Consider the following 21,294-nt stretch of genomic DNA (forward strand, 5'->3'; position numbering starts at 1 on the left):
TATAATGTTGTATCAGTGTATAAGACAAACCATGATATACTAGACTTTTTAATGTATCAGGTTTTTTTTTCCCCTGGGGGGGTGGTGGGGTGGTTATGATATAACTTGTGATTCACAGAGAACTGGGTTATAATGAGTTATACTAGGACAGGTTTTTATTTTTATCTTTTTAAATACTTTATTTATTTATTTTTATTCTCTCTGATTATATTTTCTTTTTCTTTTTTAAATTAATTTTATAATTATAATTTTTTTGACAGTACATATGCATGAGTAATTTTTTTCTTTTTTACAACATTATCCCTTGTATTCTATTTTTCCAAATTTTCCCCTCCTCCCTCTACTCCTTCCCCTAGATGACAGGCAATTGACAGGTTTTTATTTAAAGCAATTTCCTTATGATTATTATGTTCTGTACAGATGCTTAACAAATATTGCTGAACTACAATATCCATTTACTTTTGGGTCTACTCTACAGATCAGTAGGGAAAGCTGAAGGGAGAAGGGGCCAGTGTTCTTGTTTTATAATAGTTATGTGCACCACAAATTCCTTTTCCATGAGCTTTAACATAGAGGTTTCAGGGACTGCACCCAGTCTCACCTCAGCATTCCGGAAGACCTTGAGCATGTCAGCATCAAATGCTTCCACTGTCTTGTAATACCCTGTCAGGATCTGCTTCTCAATGGTGATGAGATCTAAAGGGTCAGATATCTTCTCATAATAATCAGCATTCCTGGAATACAAAACCAGGGCTGTCAGTTTGGGACACCTATCTGTCCCCAAATGCCCTGGTTAATCCCCAGGAGAAATGTGAACGTACTTTTTCTTTGGGGGAAGGTTCAACAGTGGAGTTGCCAATGTCTGTCGGGAGGAATCTGCAAAGGAAGGCAATGATTATTAGAAGGACTTTGTGGAAATAATACATTTCTCTTTTGAATAAGGGGAAGAGCCAGAAACTAAAGGGCAAAGGAAATTTAGGTTCCTTTACAGTTCTACACACAAATCAAAAAAATTCCAAAGAATACATGTATATGTATAATAATAAATATGAATTGTTGAGGCCAAAAATCTCCAAATCTATGTAGGAACACAAAATTACATACTGCAGATAAGGAGGTATGCTGATATAATCTATTAGTGTAAAGATTAAGAAAGAAAATAAGTTTCAATTGCTGCATCAGGAATTTTAATTTGACAGTAGGAAAAATTTTTTTATTAAAAAGTGAGAGATAGATTACAAAGGAAAAATCTGGAATTCTTTTTATAAAATTTCTAAAGCATAATAATGTCACTTTCTGAAATGAGGTAAGTATTACAACTTAATTCCTCAAAAAGTACTGTTATAAAGAAAAATAAAAATTATGACAAAGATTATTTCCAAGTCCTGAACAGGAGGCCTGTAGTTAACAGTACTTGTTTGATATGAGAAAATCAAATCCTCCATAATGAAAAATTTAGGATGGTAAATATTTTTTGAACTTCATTTATATGTAAAATATTGAAAAATTAGATATGCTTGTTATAATCTGAATTTACTTGTTAATTCATTTAATTTCTGAAGTTCTTCCAGAAATAAGAGAAGTATACAGTTCTATCGCCAAATATAGCTTATGTTCTCAGTCACTTTGTTCCAGTCTCAGATGAAGGGAGTTGATGCTAAGATGGTGTTATAAATGTAAAGGGAAGAAATGGGGATGCTAAGCAATTTAAGGCAGGCTGGTTTTTTTTTTTGTTTGTTTGTTTGTTTTGTTTTTTTCTATTTGTTTGCTTTTATTTTACTCCACTAGGAGATGGGGCATAAAAGTTGCAAATAGGAAGGACACACCAGAGTAAAAAGAAGAGAAGACCTAAGTTCCTCCCAGTTTATTTTATGTGGGAAGAGAGGCAAGAAGAAAGAAAAAGGTCAACCATAAACTGCAGAAAGCAGCAAATACCTTTCAAAAAAATTTTTTTTTCCACATCAAAACATTCATTATCTTTGGCAGAAAAACTCAACCTAAGCTCACAAAACAACCATCTTTAGGACTTCCCACTCCTTAGATATTCCAAAAATTCAAAAAGATAATAGAAAAGAAGATGTATGACTAGAACTTAAAAGGAAAATGACAATTTACGTTGGGGTTTTCTTTTAATGGGTTTACAACCTATCTTTTCATTTATTGATTTGCTGCCCCACTGTGGAAAACCACAGAAAACAAAGATGAGACCATTATCAACTTGGTCTAGGCTCTCATTCTGAGAATGTAATTTCTAGCAGATGGATTACTTATTATAATGAGATCCTTTTGGAGGTTAGGAAGTAAATAGATTATAGATACATCAAAGATAGTGAGTCTTTGCTCAGTCTTTGCCAGCTCGATACTTCTAGGTTCTAATATGCAAAAAAAGAATTTTAATGAACCCCAAATTCATATTCTTACAATGGAAGAATGTGGGAAAAGCAATGGATAGACCTTAAGTCAGGAGAGTTAGATTCAGCTTCCAGCTTTGCCACACTTACTACATGTGTGACATTGAGCAAATCACTGAACCTCTCATGAGCTTCAAATGTCTCAACTGTAAAATAACGATATCAACACTATCACTGACATTACTATATCCAACAAGAAAAGCGATTCTGACTGCCAAATGGTCAGAGTGGGGGAAGTTGAAAAATATGAAATAGTTTGCCAGCACTGGGCTCAGGAAGAACACAGAGGATATAGTCACCAGTTTGAGATCCAGCTACTGAAGCAGGGTCTAATGGTTAGACTTAAAAATCAAATCTAATGAGAAAACAGATGGTCTGGGTCACTATTAGGTAAAGCAGAGACAAATATAGCCAACATATTTATTGGTGCAAGAGGATACATGAAATTTAGAGAAGAATATTTCTTTCTAATCCATTAGGGCTGAAAAAAGAACTTGTTATGATTTAAATAGAGAATTGATAGCAGTTTATACTCAATAGGGAATGATATATTTTGCTTTTTTTTTTTTTTTAGAACAGCTGTTATTCATATGCATACATATATATGTATATATATTAAGTCTATGTTAACTTATTTTATTGCTATCAGGTAATTATGTATCTGAAAATAGTGTATCATTTTACAATAATGTCTTTTATGTGCATGTTCAATTAAATGATCTGTTTTATAAACCTCAAAGGGCTATTGTGAAGATCAAGTGAGAATATGTGGGAAAGCACTTTGCAAATTTTAACCTGCAACAGAAATGCAGAGTATTAACTTCAGTTTTGAGGCAGATGAGGGGGAAAAGGGAATATGATGAGAAGGTAAGAGGGAAAGGAAGTTTGCTTGGGAATCTAGTCACCTTTGTAGGAGATGATACTGTCACATATCTCTTTGAATATCTGGGCCAGGCGTGCTGCCCGGGCCACTTCAATGTTCTCCTCTGCAGCTGCCAATCTCCTTGTACGAACTGAGCGGGCTGTCTGCAAGGCGGAGAACTGAGTCATGAAGACATCTGGAAAGGCAAAAAGATGACAAGTTTCATTCAGTGTGAGCCCGAATTCTCTCCATATTTCCCTTGGTTCAATTGGAAAAATTCAGTAGTTTCAGGAGGCCCCTTTCTTTCCTTACAGAATGCAAGAAATATTAGAGTTTCTTGGAAAAGCAAAAGATGAGAGTTAACAGTGATTTTAGCCACTGGACTGATATGAGACTTATTAAAAATAGAAAAACAGACTATGTAAAAGTTTAGAAAATCACTGCCACTTTAAAAATCAATGAAGCCACTGAAATATCTGAGCAAAGTTCTGAATTTATTTAGGACTTGCTCAGTATATTCTCTTATATATCAGGAAGAAAACCTTTCTTTCCCCATATTAATGAAAATTCACCTTCTTTCCCTTCTATTAACCCCTATTTCCCCCACTGGAAAAGAAAGACAAACAAAAAACTCTTTAAAACAAATATGTACAGGTAAGCTCTTTCCTCAGTTTTTTGGAAATATTGCAGAGTAGCTAACTGAAAAACAAAAGTGAAGCCCCCAATGACTGTTAAGTATGTTGATTAGTAATTTAAAACTAATACTAGAATTCTCAGGAAACCCAAGAGGAAATAGAAAAGAATAGTGTTCCTGAACATTTTTAACCAAATAGTTATTTGGATTTGCCAATTATTCTACTTTTAGTTTATCTAAAGAACAATTTTGAACTCGGCTGTCTAACATATTAGCTTGTTGAAGAATGACAATCCAACTATCTTCTATGTGAAAAGACAGAAAAAGAAACTCAAAAGTTGTATGTTGATTATAATGAAAAAAATTGCCTATCGTTTGCTACACAAGGGCCATCCCTATTATAAAATTCAGTCTCTCCTACCTCAGGCAATATTTTAGACTAAAGGGTGATAGTTGAAAAAATAACAAGAAGGGGCCCCATCTGATTCATAACGTATAGACCAGTATGCTATAGGATTGTGACAGAAAACATTTATTCACACTAATCAATGAACCTTGGCATCAACTTTTCAATCCATTTTCTAGAATCTGGTACTGATTATCCCCTTGAAGCTTTATTTGAAGAAAATAAGTTGTGGTCAGCCCTTTGAGATGTAAATGGGTCCCCTCATGACTCACCAGATTTGATATTTCCATCATCTCGGCAGATACCATTCCAGCGAGTATATAAGGAAGCTGAATGGATATTGTCACTGGTGTGTTTTACCTCCTCTTGCTTCTGTCTGATTTTCTCCCAGTTCCGGACCAGGAATACATGATGTTTTAACACAAAGTTCCTTTGGGAAGGGAAAGGGAGCAGATCATCATCATGCAATCAGTGCATTGTAAAGGTATTACAAAGAGGTCTGCATATAGATAGGGTTATAGGAAATCTATTTTTTAATTGTGAGGATTTTTCCTAAGTGTTATAAGTAAATACTGTATAGAACATACATTATACTTTCTTTCTTCTCGATACCTCCATTTAAAATCAGGAAATCAATTAAACATTATTCTCTAATACCCCCACTGAGGACAGTTTAGGCTATCACTGGGAGAGATGTGATACATTATATGCCTCCTTCAAGAAGGGGCTTTTCAAAGTAGAAAGAGAATAGGCATTTTAAAAAACCTGAAACAAATGAAAAGATGTTAAACCAATATAGAACTGAATAATATCATCAAAGATGATTGGGTTGATCAGGGCATACAATACACACACATGGACAAAAATCATGGATATATGAACTATATGGAGATATTGTAATAAAATACACAGAAGAATCCAATTTGCTTGCAAATTTTCTAAAGAAATTTTCTGAGATTCTATTCATTTCTGTTAAGTATTGGAAGACCATTTATACACTTCTCACACCTACTTCTCTCTTCTCTCATCATACCTAACTGTACAGTATTATCTATAGAAAGTATTTCGTAAATCTGTTTTCATTCTGAGCTTTTAACAATCCAGGATAAGGACATAGGAGATCATTTATTCACAGAAAGATCTCAGGTACTAACTACCTAGTTCAACAGCACTTGAAACAGAATTCTAACACTTTAAAAAAAGGCCAACTGACCCTCAACAAGGAGTCATTAATTCTTTGTCTGAGATTCTCCAACGAAGGGGAAACTTCCTATTTCCTGAAGGGGCACATTCCATCTTTGCTCAGAACTAATTTAATTTTTCACACGTTTTCTATCCATTGTTTCTTGTTCTATTATAGGGAGGATACTTCTATATAACAATCCTTCAAATAACTGAAGACGCTTATCTTGCCCCTCATAAGTTTTTTCTTCTCTGAGCTATATATTACTAGTTTCTTTAACTGGTATTCCTGTGGCATTATCTCCAGGTCCTTCACTGGCTAGTTGCTTTCCCATTACCAATTCCAGGAAATTGATATGTTTTTAAAAGCAGGAATTCCAGAACGGAATATAACATTCCATATATAATCCAATGTGATAATATATCAGTTACTTGAGTTGGCATGCTGTTGAATTACACTGAACTTGCATTCCACTAAAAATGCCAAATCTTTTAAAGATAAACTCTATTCTTTCTTGTACATGAGTTTTTCCTGTTGTTTTTTTTTTTAAACCCAGGTATAAGGATATAGTTATTACTACTAATGTATAATGTTCTGCTTTACAAGATCTTTTTGGATTCTCTGCAATTCAGTGTGTTAGCTCTCCTCCCAGGTTTACATCATGTGCAAATCTAGTAAGTGTGTCATCTATGCCTTCTTCTAAGTTAATGATAAAAATGGTGAACAGCACAAATTCAAGAAGAGCACCTCAAAGCATACGGTTGAACACTTTCTCCCAAGCTGACATGAAGACATTAATGATTATAATTTGGATCCAGTCAATCAGTTTTGAATTAATCTTTATCATCTAATTCATATCTCTTTATCTTTTCTAAAGCATAGTATGAAGGATTATATCAAATTTTAAATCTAGAAAAATCATTTGCAAGATGATTCTGACTTAGCACTTTAAGAATCCTGTCAATAATGGAAAAGAAGTTATTCTGGCATGACTATTTTTGAGTGGTTTTATTTTATTTTTACAACATTACAATTTTTGGCTTAACCACTTGAGTTTCATTCAGTCTAAACTATTTTTTCATTATGTTTGAAAAATATCAGTGATATGAAAAGAAAGCACCCAAGATTCTCAATGCATTTTGTTGTGACATAAAAACACAACTTTTCTTTCTTTTCTTTTTTTATAGGGGATAATGATTTATTTATTTTTTATTAATAGTTTTTATTTATCAGATATATACATGATTAATTTTACCACATTGACAATTGCCAAACCTTTTGTTCCAATTTTTCCCCTCCTTCCCCCCTCCCCAGATGGCAGGTTGACCAATACATGTTAAATATATTAAAGTATAAATTAAATACAATATATGTATACATGTCCAAACAGTTGATAAACACAACTTTTCAAGAAATAATCCCCATCTCCCCAATCCTGAGTAATATCCTTAAGAAAAAAGTAAATTATCTTCCACAGTGGCCATTGTCATTGGGCTGAATTTTGTCATCTTTTAGTATTGATTCATATGTTTCAAAGTGGTCAGTGTAGGGCACAGCCAACTCAATCTGTGCTCTTCGGTATATGATTCTTTTTGTTCTTTCTTCACTTTGCATCAGTTCACACAAGTTTCTCCAAGTTTCATTGTATTCCTATCTTGAGGCACAATAATATTTCATTACATCCATATACTATTATGTTTCCCAATTTGTTTCTACATGTTGCTACTGCAAAAAATGCTGCTGTGAATATTTGGCACATATAAGGGACATCTCTAACTGATTACGTGGGATATAAATTTGGTAGGACTGTTCCACCAATAGTGAATTATTATTAGTCAGCTTGTTGATAAGCCCTTCCAACATAATTTCAATTTTTTAATCATCTTGGTCAATTTGATGGATTGGAAGTGATGCCAATGTTGTTTTACTTTACACTATTTTATAATAATATGGAAAACACTTATTTCTAGTATTTGTTGATAGTTTACATTCCCTCTTCTGAGAGTTGTTTTTATTTTCTGACCAGTGATATACTGGAGAAATATTTGAGCTTATAAAGTTATGTAAACTCCCTACAGAACTGATATATCAGAATTTTATAGGGGATGTTTGATATTAAGAATATTTTCTTCTATATATAAAGATTCTATACATAAAAAACTTTTCATATTATATAATAAAAAACATGCTGATACTATTCTTCTATAACCATTCCAGTTAATCAATAAACATCTATTAAGCACCTACTATGTACCTGGCTCTGTGTTTAACACTGGGGATACAAAAAGAGGCAAAAGATAGTCTTTGCCCTTTGGAGCTCACAAATCTAATGGGAGAGCCAATAATTAAACAAATATGTAGAAATAAACTATATATATAGAATAAATAGGAAATAACTAAAGGAGAAAAATAATTAGAATTTTAAGATGGATTAAGAAAAGCTTCCTGTGGAAGATGAGATTTTAATTAGTACTTAATTGAAGTCAAGAAAGCTGAGATGACAAAAAGGAGCATTTCTAAAATGTAAGGCAGCTAGAGAAAATTTTGTCGAGAGTTAAGAGATGGAGTGTTTCATATGTGGAATACCAGGAGGCAGTGTTGTTGGATGTAAAAGGAGGTGGCAGAAAGTAAAATATAAGATTGGAACAACAATGGGGGGAAGGGGTACAAGAGGTTATCAAGGGTGTTAAAAGCCCAACAGGAATTTTTTTTTTTTTTTTGATCCTAAAGGTGACAAAGAAATACTGGAGTTTGAGAAGAATGCTGACATTGGACCTGTGCTTTAGGAAAATCATACTATGTGATAGCTCTGATAAGGAAACTGAGACCTAGAGAAACTGTGACCTGGACATATTAGGAATTAGTGTGTGGAAGGAGATAAATTGGAGGGAGAGACACTAGCACACTACTGTAATAATCCAGGTACCAAATATAAGAAATTAAATGTTTTTCTATATTACTTATGATAAAATCAGTGCAAAATAAAAATTAGCATCACTTTAAAGCCATCAAACTGACCAAGATGAGAACCTATACCAGAGTATTAGCAATGTCATAGGAGAGAAGGGGACTCATTGAGAGATTAAGCAGGAGATAGCATAGTATAAGAAGTTCTATTCCCCACCATTTTTTCTCTTCTCTTAAGGGATATTTGCAGCAGAAAATGGAAGGTCTGAGATCAAAGGGAAATTGCTCTGCTTTCTACCAGAAGCTCTCCACATCTGAGGCAGGAAAAAGGTGGGTTTTTTTTTTTGTTTGTTTGTTTTCTTTTGCATTTCTCCTTTGTTAAGAACTGCTCATTTCCATTTTCTGGGTATGTATTTTTTAAAAAAAATTTTTAGTGGGTTATACCAATTAGATTGGCTACATGATAAAAAAGGAAAAAAGATAAATAAATGCTGGAGGGAATGTAGGAAACTGAACTGGTGGAAGAGCTGTAAATCAATCCAACCATTGTGGAAAACAATTTATGCCCTAAGGGATATAAAACTATGCATTTTCTAAGAGTTAGCAATTTGTACCCCCAAGAGGTCAAGAAAAGGGGAAATGACCTTTATGTACAAAAATATTTATAACAGTTCTTTTTTGTGGTGTGAAAGAATTGAAATTTAAGGATGTCCATTAACTGGGGAATGGCTGAACAAGTTGTGTTGTAAAACTGATGAAATATTACACTAATGTGCTTTAAGAAATATTGTGCAGTATTGTTTCAGAAAATTCTGGGAAAACTGATATAAAGTGATACAGTGAAGTAAATAGAATCAAGGAAACATTGTAAACTGTAAAGATGATCAACTGTGAACGCTCATCAATCTCATAGAGCCAAGATAATTCAAAAGACTCACTCATAATGAAACATGCTATCCACCTCCAGAAAGAAAACTGATGTATTGCAAGAATAAATTCAAATATACTTTTTTACTTTCTTTCACATTTCTTGTTTTTTATTTTTTGTAATATGACCAATGTGGAAATATATTTTGCATGACGGCACACGTCTAATTAATATTATATTGCTTGCTGCCTTAGAGAATTTGGAACTCAAATTTTTAAAAAAAATGAATGTTAAAAGTAAATTTAAAAAAAATCTCATGAGGATACTGAACATCCCTTTCTCTTTAGTAGTATTCTTTTCATATCTTAAGAAATTGTTTTTTTTTTTAAATAATAGCATTTTATTTTTCAAAATACATGTAAAGTTAGTTTTAAACAAAACAAAAGTTAATTCAATCTTGAAAGTTTCTTGTCTCTAGGAACAGTTTCTTTGCAGAATTTTTGGCAATAGGATTCTGATTATTCTTTCTTTGAAATCTGTCTCCTCCATGTCAATTTAATCTCATACTTTCTAAGATAGAAAGGTCACTTTTTCCAAAGATACCCATCATTTCCTCCCTAGTAGCTAGTCCTTGTTGGTAATAATTTGAACCAGACGCAAAATTTCCCTTGTTGGTTCTTTCACCTTTGAAGGTTGAAATTATTAAGGCAGTCTAATTTTTTTTTTTTTTTTTTAAATGCTTGCTCTGCTTTTGGCAAAGTTTTAGCGGAAGTAAAGATAAATGAAGTCCCTTCTCACTAGCTCTACACCATAGTTATTTATTTCTCAACCGCCTTGTCCCTTAATTTTTCAGATAAGGAAACTGAGGCCCAGAGAAGTTTTGGCCAGAATAGATGATAAATGGCAGAGGGGAACTTAAAACTTCTGCCTACAAATGTAGCATTCCTTCCACTGCACTATGCATCAGTGACAATATCACATCTACTGCTTTAGTTAATCTTTATTCAAGTATTCTCTTGTGCTTCCCAAGTTTCTTCACAAGTATATTTTTTTAATATACAAGACTTCCTTTGCTTATTCTGTTCCTTCGGAATACAGAATTCAGAATATATGTTCCTTCATATATTTTTTTCTTTGACCTGGAAGCTTTCAATTTTGGCTATGTTTTGGTAGTTTTCATTTTGAGGTTTTTTTCAAAAGATTGGTAGACACCCTCTATTTCTACTTTGTGCTCTGGCTTAGAGAAATCTTGGCAATCTTGTATATCCTTTCAGTCTCTCAGGCTCACAACCCAGGAGCCAAGTTGAACTCCTCACTATCTCTCATTTCCCATGCCCAAACCAAATAGCTTTGGCCTGTTGATTTCATTTTTGCAATATCTCTTAAATATGATTGTTTCCCTCCTATGACACTGCCACCATTCTTAAACACTCTTCACTTCATGCTTAAGACTACTGCAATGCACTGTTAGTGTGTCTACTTGCCTCAAGTCTCTTCTCACTCAGGTGCCACTATGTTTTTCCTAAAGTTTAGGGCCACATGTCACTTCTAGGCTCCCAATGCCTCCACAACAAATAAAATAATCCTCTTTCTGGCTTTCAAAGCCCTTTATAACCTATCATTCTCCACTTCCTATCAGTGTTGGTCTTCTTATACCTTACTTCCTTGCTGCAAACTCTGAGATACAGTAAGATGGGCCTCCTGGCTGTTCTTCAAATAAGAGAGTCCATCTCTTGAACCTGGGCAAAATTTTCTCTGGCTATCTTCATTCCCTGAATGCTACCCTCCTCACTTCGGCTTGCTGGCTCTCTTGTCTTTCAAGACCCAACAAAAATCCCAACTGCTACAGGAAGACTCTCCCAACCCTTTCCCAATTTCTTAGTAGAATCTTCCCTTCATTAATGACTATTTATCCATTGTATAGCTGATCTGGACATATTTGTTTGCTTAGAGTCTCTCTCATGAAACGGTGAGCTTGAGGGCTGGGACTGGCCTTTTTGTATTCCCAGTGGTTAGCACAAAGTAGCACTTAATAAAATTTTAGTGAAAGAATTATAGGTGCTCAGAAATGAAATAGGGTGTCTTAGGAGGGAGTGTATTCTCTATCACTAAGGAACCTTTAAGAGAATCCTAGATATCCAGTTTTTAAGGAGTGTTGTGGAGGGAATTCATATTTTAAGTAGGAATTAAAATAGATGATCTTGGAAATTACGTTTAAATACGCAATTCTCCAGCTGTCCAACCACTTTGATACTTGTTTTGTTGTCATGTATCACTACAAAAAGAAATAAGCACCTATTAATAATGCTTATTAACAATGCTAAATGATATATATGTAAACTATAGAAAACAAACTCTTGAGCACAAAAAAGTTCAGTAAAAAAACAAATATGGCAAACTACCTTTCACGGTTGGACATTGGCTTCATTTGTAGTTGGGGGGTCATTCTGGTTGGGGTACTGACATTTTCATGAGGCTCCTCAGAAAGATGGCCTCTCTGGATTAAAAAAAAAAATCATGAGTTAAGACTTGGGGAGAAAACATGAGAAACAGGAAAATATTTTCTAATAAATTAGAAACTTCTTTTAAGCTTCGTATTGGTGCCTTCCCCTCATTCCAACAATGGCTTTAGGCAGCTATTTAGGGAAGCCATTAGGCTCAATATTCACCCTTTTCTTCAACTTGTGCTTGGATTTTCTCTTCTCTTTTGACCTTCCTGGTCGTCTGTGTGTGGTCACAGGTTGGCTGCTTTTGCTGGTGAGTCCATTCATGCGTTGGCTCTTGCCTCCAATGATACCCCGACATTTGTCAAAACCACACTTACAAAGTTGCTTTGAGGGAAAAGCAGAGAATATTTAACTTGTATCTTAAGTCTACCAAAGAAACTCCTGGGGGATGGTCATCCCACAGTTAATTCATGTTAACAAAAACTTTTAATGAGAGAAAGCAATCATCTCTCTCTCTCTCTCTCTCTCTCTCTCTCTCTAAGAAAAATATTAGGATCAAAGCAAAAATGAGGGAAATTGAACTTTAGTATAAAACTTTCTGACTGTCAAGACAAATGAGCAATTAAAGCAGATTAAACAACATTTTTTTTTTCTTAGGGTTCTTTATGAAGAAGAGAGATCCAATTGCTTAATTATGTCAGGTAATAGGTAAAATGGCAAGCAAATACTGCCCAAATGTTTTAGAGTTCTATGGACAATATTAGTTAATAGTTTATTGGATAAGCACTAGACAACAAAACCAAAAGTAAGCTCTTGTTTGGGATCTATTACCTGTTTCTCAACATTAAAGGAATGAAAATTGTAGTCATAGGTTAGTTCAGTACCAGCTGGCATATCTTTCAGGGCATAGAGCCCAATCCGGTAGACACCATTGACAGACCTAAGAATAGAGAAGAGAGCAAGAATTTAAGACAGTGCCTGGGAGCAATAAAACAATGAGGTAATCTTTGACTTCCAATTAGTCAAAGTACTTTAGAGCCTTTAAAATACCTAAATCTATATATCTTAGACACCCTAATCCCTTTTCCTTAGTACCTCATGTCTGAATTACAATACAACCTAATTGATTTCCTTGACTCCAGGCGGTCTCTTTAAAATATTCTGCATATTACTGCTAAAATAATATTCATAAATATGATTAATGTATTACACCATTTATTTGCACTAGACTTAAAACTCCATTTAGTATTTAAGGCCCTCCATAATTTGGGTCTGCCCTATGTCAATGCAAGTGTATTCCTTATATTCTCCAACAACAATTTTGTTATGCTGGCATTTTTACTGCCCTCTCTACAATGCTTTATTTATTCCATACCTTCCATATCTTTGCCCATGATTTTCAAATACTCACTGAGAGTTTAATATAAGAGTGTAAAGCACTCTTACAGAAGCTATGTTTCTATTGGGGAGAGTGAGAAAAAGAAAGAAGGATAAAAAGATGTAGAGGAATGTCCTCAAAGAGACTATAATTTGTTAAGAAGTAAGATGTATATCTTAATATATAACTAAGTACATAAAAAGAAGTGTATTTTCAGTGCCACAAGATTCATCTATATAACACATTACGAGATACCAGAAGATGCTGTTTATCTTATGTCTGATGAGTATTTTTTCCTATCAATATTCATACATTTGTCAACATTGGCCACTCTGAATTTGGTTGAAGTGAGCTAGCTGGTTAACAAACTGAAACAATGTATTTATAGATTTAGTTGGAATCATTTAAATTTGTAAAAAGGGAATTAGAAAAAAAAGGAATGTAGAATGTATCACCTAATAATAGGCAGGAAGAATTAGATTCACACTTGGGTAAAAATAAAACCTTTAAAAACTGATTCATGAAGAAACAAAGTGAATTTGGAAAGCTGGAAGTTTCCTCTCTAAAGAGGGAGTAACAAAATTATATCATAAGTTTTATAGAGTATAAGACATGTAGAGCTAAAGAAGAAGTTGATTCAATTCAGGCACCATGAAAACAACATAATAAATACAAGGCAGAAGTGGAAAATATAAAAGCACAAGTCATCACATAGTAAGCATTAACTGTTCCTTTTCCTAAGTCTTAAATGTGTACCATTGATACTTGGTTTAAAATAACGGGGATACAGTTTGTCACATGAATTAAAGGCAGACATAAAGATGTAGAAGAGTGGGGGGAAAAGCTGGAACTTTTTAGAAAAGACTATGTATGATTTTGTTGAATACAAAAGATGACTATTTAAAAATACCTGTCATGTATTATGTCATACTGTAAATTAATACCAATGCCTCCTGGAATTACCTTAAATTTTTTTTCTAAGTACTGATGTGATTTTAAAAATAACTAAGTACTATTTTAATTGGAAATAATAGAACTTGCTATGAGGTGTGAGTCCTTTAGATTACATATTTGACTTATTTATTGCCTGTGATTTTATAGTAATTCTATTAAGTTTTATGAGACAAACCTTCAATCCACCATGGGGATGGGGTAGGGACAGGAACCAACTGCTGCTAATTAAGAGTGCTGAGTAGCACATTCCAATTTTTAACCAGTTCCAAGGTGATTATACATTATTTGGAAGATGAGGGTGACAATCCTGACGATAATAATGGGATCTATGAAAACATCCTCATTGGCTTGCTGCCCCTTTCTTGAACGGGGTTTTTTCATCTTTTCCTCTCCCCTCCTAAATTTATTTCTGATCTTTTAGATTTTAAAATCATATTTTTACTTCTGCCTAATTCTGAAACTTTCCTTGGTGCCCAGATGTTTCTTATCCTGGAATATTCTATAATCCTTCCAGCCTATTAACTATAAAATATCTCTCTGTAAGGCCTGCCTCCATTTCCCATTAGTGGGCTCCTCTTGAAGCTTCTATTTAATGAAGGCTCTTTGTTCTGCATGTCTTTATTCCCCTCTCAGCACCATTCTAGATTTTCTGGATTTCAAAACCTGGTAACTTTCATTCCCATCCTAGCCCACAGTAACTTTTCAGCTACTTTTTGTATGTAGTTTTCCCCTATTAGAGTGTAAGTGCCAAGAAGGCAAAATCATCTTTACTTTGGTTAGTATCTGTACTCCTAGAACTAAGCACATTGGAACAAATAATAAATACATTAAAAATGCTTCCTTCCTTTTCACAGGCCCTTGAAAACTGCTAGGTTGTGATATGAGTTAGCTATTAAAACTAAACCAAACAAAAATTCACTTTTAACCAGGATCAAAATATGTCATTGAAATAGTCTTCGAATTTCAGTTCTAGACTTTACAATACAATTTAAAGCTATTAAAAAAATTTCCTCATTGCCCTAATAGTCCATTCCTCCGGCCATTCCAAGAGACGTCCAAATGCAATGTTTTCATTGAATCCTGAATCCAATAGAGATACAGTGTGGAAACTGGAAAAACCAATTACTTTCTAACTATTGTATGTATCAAAGTTTAAATGATTATACTCAAAGATAGTCAAATAGGATACAGAACCCATTTAAAAAAAAAAAAAAAAAAAAAAGGTTAATTTTGGATTATTTAACTAGTTCAAAGTACTCCAGGAAAGCTCACTTGGTTATTACATTCTCCCCTTAAATTGTAGATGCGGTCCTGTCTAAATGAATAGTAACTTGAAACATTATATAAGTGCATCAATTAGGATGCAGAACTTAGTGGAAAGAAATTAAGTGACTTGCCCCAAAGCACATAGCTATTATGTGTCAAAGGTGGGACCTGACCCTGATCCTCCTGATTTGAGGTCAGCTCTCTATCTCTTGTCACAAAACCTTTCTCTGCTTTTTGTTGTTATTTTTAACTGTCAATTAGGCCAGGAAAGCATAAAAAGGGGCACTATGGGAAATTAAGTACTCTAAGGCCTTCTAGATATTTTAAGAACTATGGCATTTCTCCTTGGCTTTCTGATAAGCGAAAAATTGATGAGCATATTTGCCAAGATTATGTCCACATAATCAGTAGAAATGATACAAAACAATGACAGAGATCCCTATATTTTGCATTTTTTTCATTTATTCAATTTTGTGCAGACATTTTCCATTTTATAAATCATAGTTAAAATTTGCTTTAAGTAAAGTCCACTTTGTTGAAATGAAAAACTGGTCAACTGATGCCTTTCTCAACAATTGATTGGAATAGGAATAAAATGTTTCTGACAGATTTTAAACACAACACAATGAAATCTGTTTCTTTTATATGGTGATTTAAAGGAAGTACTAAAGGAAGGAAGGAAATACTGAGTGTGTGAGTCAAATGCAGAATATTAATTGTGTGCAAGAAATAGTACAAAATATTATTATCTAGAAAAAATATAATTAAAAAAAAGATGTGTCAGAGGGAAAAAAGAAGAAAAATGAGTGTTTCTTGAAAACTATGCAATGTTTAAAAAAACCAAAAAACCAAAAAAATCTAAATAAATGAAGGCCATTTAGTGAGCTGAAATCTTTTTTGAAGGACTTTTGGAAGGACACGGACAAGAGACCTGTAGTATAATCTGCACTATTGGAGGAACTATTGACATTAAGTATACTTTGAAGTATCACAATTTTGAACTTAATTCAATATTGTCTTGTATTTTAATATGGTTTCTTATAAACTTATGATCCCAATAAGAGTCAAAGATAAAGACAACAAAATCCACAAACATATTAAGTGGAAAACTGAATAGGGAGAAAATGATTAAAAAAATATATATATCATGCTAAGTACAAATAGATACATACAAAATGCTATCAGAACTACAGGGAAGGAAATGACTGATGTTTCATAAAAGATGAGGCTTTTAAACTAAGTCACAAAGGAGGATGGGTTGAATTTTGTATTTCTAAAGTGCTTATCATAGTGCCTGGAATATAGTAGGCACTATATGTTAGTTATTTAAAAAAGTGAAGTCAGCAAGTGAGGTCACACGAGAGGCCATTCCAGGCAAAGTAGTAATTTGAAAAAAGGCAAGGAGTTAAGATTGAATGGCGCTATTAAATCTTGACATTTCTAATCTCAAATCTTCCATACTTGTCCCTTTCTCTCTACTCACATACCTATGGTATTAATTTAGGTGCACATCTTCTCTCAAGTGGACTATTACAATAGCCTTTTAGTTGTGGTCTGCCTCAATTCTCTCCCAACTCAGCTACAAAATTGATTTTCCTAAAGGGGAACTGTAATCATATCCCCACGGTACTCAGTAAAATGCAGTGGTTCATTTTGCTTTACCTGCAGAGACAATTATAAAGTACTCTGGTGTTTAAACCTGTTCAAAACCTGATTCCTCCTTACCTGTCCATCCTTATACTTTGGTTTCCTTCATAGACGGTATAATTCAGTTTCTTGTTGTTCCTTGTAAATGATACTTTCTCCTGTCTCCATGCTTTTGCACTGGCTGTAGCAACAAGTAAAATGCTCTTCCTCTTAACTCTCTCAGGTTCCTTGGCTTCCTTCAAAATTCTGCTTATTCCCCACCTTATGCAGAAGGCCTTCCTCAGCTACTAGTACTTCCACTTCAGAAATTACCTTCTATCTACTTTGGATATATGTTGTAGGAACCTAGTCAATTACATATTGTCTCTCCTATACAACTTCCAGATAGTTAAGAACTGTTTTACTTCAAATTCCCAGGGCTTAACAATGTTAGGCACATACATAGTAAGAACTTAATGTTTGTTAACTAGTAAAAGACACTGAAAATGATCTTGCAAAACTGAGAATATTCTTATTTGCAAAGAATTCTTTAGTGAAGTAAGAATATTTAATTTTGGGGGGGCATGCTAACTAGTCAAGGACTTTGATGTGCATATTTGCCAACCAAATCAAACAGCACTCTTAAAATAAAATACAAATAAGTGTGACTCAATAAGAAAATTGTACTCAACTAAGGTTAAATTATATCTAAGATAAGGGTAAACAAATAATTAAACAACAATAAAAAAAGGCTATCCTATTTGGCCAGGGGCCCCTTATCCTCTCAAGTCTGTGCTATAGGGGCCCTTGAATTTTGCTGAAATGCCAAGGTTTGAATAGTTCTTGATATAGGATTGTTTTATTATTTACAAGTCATCTAGCTGCTGAGGCAGTAGATAGAGCCTAGACCTGGACCAGAAGCCTTGAGTTTCAATCCAGTTTGAAAAATTTGCTTTTGACCTTGGGCAAGTCACTTAACTTTTCTCAAACTCAAGTTTTATCATCTGTAAAAGGGGAATAATAATAGTGTCTACCTCCCTCAGTTACTATGGAGATTAGACGTCTGTAAAGTGCTTTGAAAACGTAAAAGTGCTATAAAAGTGGTATTATTATTACTGCTATTATTGGACTTGATATGTCACAGTAATGCAGAGAATTCATATTTACAATCAACCAAAGTAATGTATCCAGAAACTTGATACATTAGTAGGTATAAAATGAGATCCTAGGAAAATTCTGAAGATCACCTGGCAGGTTAAGATATATACTGAGATCCTTTCTTGAACTAATCAGCTATGCATTTCAACTTTATTGCAGAGAGCACAACTCAGTTGGGCTGGCCATATTGTTTGAATGCCAAATGTGTACATTTGTTAAGTATAGTTAACAAAAACTCGCATATGGCAAGCACTTACAAAGTGGTCAGAAAAAGTGAATACAAGGACACTCTCAAGGTCTCAGGAACTTTAGAACTGAATGTATGACATTGATAAGAAAGACATTGCCCAGCATGGAATGCCCTCATTAAAAGTGCAGAATTGAATTAGCTCAGAATAAATGCAAGATGCAGAGCTAAAGAATCCACCCCAAATGCTCACAGGGACTATTTGTGTCTGAACTGTAGGAGAGCATTATTCCAAACTTTTATTGGTCTGATCAATCACAGTGAAATATATTAACTTGACTCTAATATAGTGATGTCATTTCCTCTTTGAGGATGAATGACAATCAGATTACATATTACAATGACAACATTTTAGTCTAATTAGAATCAAAACCCTTATCTAGCTTTTAATATTAACAATTAAACAATTTCCCCTCTTAAATATTTTTACATAATTCTTGTGGCAGAGGCCTGATCAGCTCAAAAAGGACACCTAGATACTTACTTATTAGGGTAATTATCAGACTAGGAGAAGGAGCCTTTTTCAACAATTTAATTTAAATTAAAATTTTAATTTAAAAAAAATCTTTCTAGGGTTGACCTTTAATTAGATTGAAAGAAAAATCTTCAGAGTGGTTAAAAAAACGTAAAATAGTTTTAGGAAAAAAAAACTCTTCAGACTCTGCCAAAAAATGTGATTTGTTCTATCCAAAGAATCAAAATAATAATAAAGAATCAAATAATCACCTGAATCTTCTAAGTATATTTTATCTTATTGTGGAATTTTCCCTTTTGTTTTGGGCACTTTGATCGCAGAAATTTTTAAAGGCAGGATGAAGCTATTCCTTTTAAATTTTTGTTAGGAAAGATGTTTAGAATAATTTAATCTATTTTTGGTAGATTTGTATAAAAAAAATTTTTAGGAATTTGAATAAAGAATCTTTTAAAAAGAACCAGATATAAATGTTTTCTAAAGTGGGGATTAGGGAATGATTTTAAAGTAATTCTTAAAACTTTTGTGTATTTTGGTCACATCTGGAAGTCTGGTATCTTATTATATAATCAAACAAATAATAACCAAAGTAGCAAAATATATTTTTAAGAATTTCAGGAATCCCAGGTTGTGAGGATATAAAATAGATAGGACTCCACACTTCTGGACAATGGATAGTGAATAAGATGTCCTGATCTTTATGTTCTTAAAAAAAAAAAAACCCAAAAACTTTAAAAATATATATATATATTCTTTATATTTTATTCAGTTAATAGGGATCTAATGTATCTCTCTATTCTTCCCAAAGCCCACTAGAAAATCACAAAAACAAAATCCTTCTGATAAATATATTTAAGGATATACATACACACACAGTTAGGCAAAATAAACTATACAGCACTGATCACGTGCAAAATGAAATATTTCATTTTGCATCTTAAGACCACTATCTCTTTGTCAAGAAGTATAGCATGGCTTCATCTTTATTCCAGTTCTTAATATTCTAAAGACTTATATAAATTTTTCTTTTGAGTTTTACTTATCAAACTCTACATCAGTTGATAGCAGTTTTCCCAGATATGTCTAAAGCTCATTTCTTTTCAATTACATACCATAATAGGCTCAGCCATTTTCTAATTGATAGTTAATCCCAAATTTCTATTTCTTTGCTACACATTTAGATCCATTTGATTAATCCTTCGTATATTTTGTTTGCCCATAATTATTTGTATGTTGTCTCCTTCATTGCAGTATGAGTTTCTTGACGTCAAGCAGTGTTTTTGCCTTTCTTTTTATCTACAGTCCTTGGCACAATTCTTGGTAGCATGTACTTTAATAATAAGAGTTTTTTATTTTCAAAATACATGCAAAGATAGTTTTCAACATTTACCCTTGCAAAATCTTGTGTTTCAAATTTTTCTCCCTTCTTTCCTCCCACATCAGTCTCCCAGACAGCAAGTAATCCAATATATGTTAAACATGTGTAATTCTTCCATACAGATTTCCACAACAGTAGGTACTTAAATAAATACCTGTTTTTTCTTTGAACTATGGTCTAATAAAGATTTTGCTGGGTCAAAAAGAACACACAGTTTAGTGACTTTGGGGACAGAGTTTCAGATTGCTCTCTAGAAGGGTTAGACCAATTCTGAGTTCCACCAACAGCACTTTGATGTGCCTATTCTATGTGATCAGGAAAAAAGGAAGTTATGTTTGAAATTATTAGCTCATTGAGTTTTAGATTATCATAGGAAGGTTTACATGAAATAATAGTGTGAATTGAGCCAAGCCACAAGTTTATTGAGTTGATTTGAGTATTACAAATATTCAAATGAATGACAAAGGATCTATGAAGAGGAGGAAGATGTGGAGGATATATATACATAGATATGTATATATAGATAGATAATGGCTATATATAGATATTTTTTCACCCCAAAATTGAGTTAAACATCTGATTTCTTCTGTTAATTGGGATATTTTATGTTTTCATTCATTTCACTTTTCAATTCTGTTGACATAATAGTTCAGCAAAATAGTGCTAAAACATTTTCCCATCATCTTATTTCTCTTTTTCCATTTTTGATACTAGTACTTTGATTTTCTTTTGAAATACCAAATTAGCTAACAGACTTTTTTTTTAAAAAGCAGTTTTTAGTTTTATTAGGTTTTTTTTTTTTGCTTTTAACTTGTTAACCTCTTCTTTATTTTCAGAATTTTTATTTTGATGTTTAATCAGGTTTTTAAAAATTATTTAACAGAAGGTTTTGCAAGGGTCAATGCTGAAAAATTACCCACGCATGTTTTGTAAATAAAAAGTTATAATAAAAAATTATTTAATTTTTTTCATTTTTTGTTACTTTGAAAGCCTAATTTAGTGATTGTTAAATCCCTGATTAGAATCGCCATATCATGAAAAAGCCATATCATGTGGCTCACTCTCCATTTCCAGTTCATATTTTAGTCTGTTCTACC

The 21,294-nt window shown here is 33.2% G+C and overlaps 1 protein-coding gene across 1 annotated transcript in view; it reads right to left on the bottom strand.

The window, feature by feature from the left end:
- Positions 1-21,294, bottom strand: part of ASH1L (ASH1 like histone lysine methyltransferase) — a 128,522-nt gene that overhangs the window by 10,367 nt on the left and 96,861 nt on the right. Inside the window, exons 11-17 of the mRNA XM_074262220.1 lie at positions 12,550-12,658; positions 11,941-12,102; positions 11,674-11,768; positions 4,586-4,743; positions 3,317-3,469; positions 822-876; positions 602-734 (exon numbers count right to left, since the gene is read on the bottom strand). Coding sequence (XP_074118321.1) covers positions 602-734; positions 822-876; positions 3,317-3,469; positions 4,586-4,743; positions 11,674-11,768; positions 11,941-12,102; positions 12,550-12,658 — 865 coding nt within the window. The remainder of the gene's footprint in view (positions 1-601; positions 735-821; positions 877-3,316; positions 3,470-4,585; positions 4,744-11,673; positions 11,769-11,940; positions 12,103-12,549; positions 12,659-21,294) is intronic.

This window comes from Sminthopsis crassicaudata, chromosome 4, assembly GCF_048593235.1.
Source record: "Sminthopsis crassicaudata isolate SCR6 chromosome 4, ASM4859323v1, whole genome shotgun sequence".
NCBI lineage: Eukaryota > Metazoa > Chordata > Mammalia > Dasyuromorphia > Dasyuridae > Sminthopsis > Sminthopsis crassicaudata.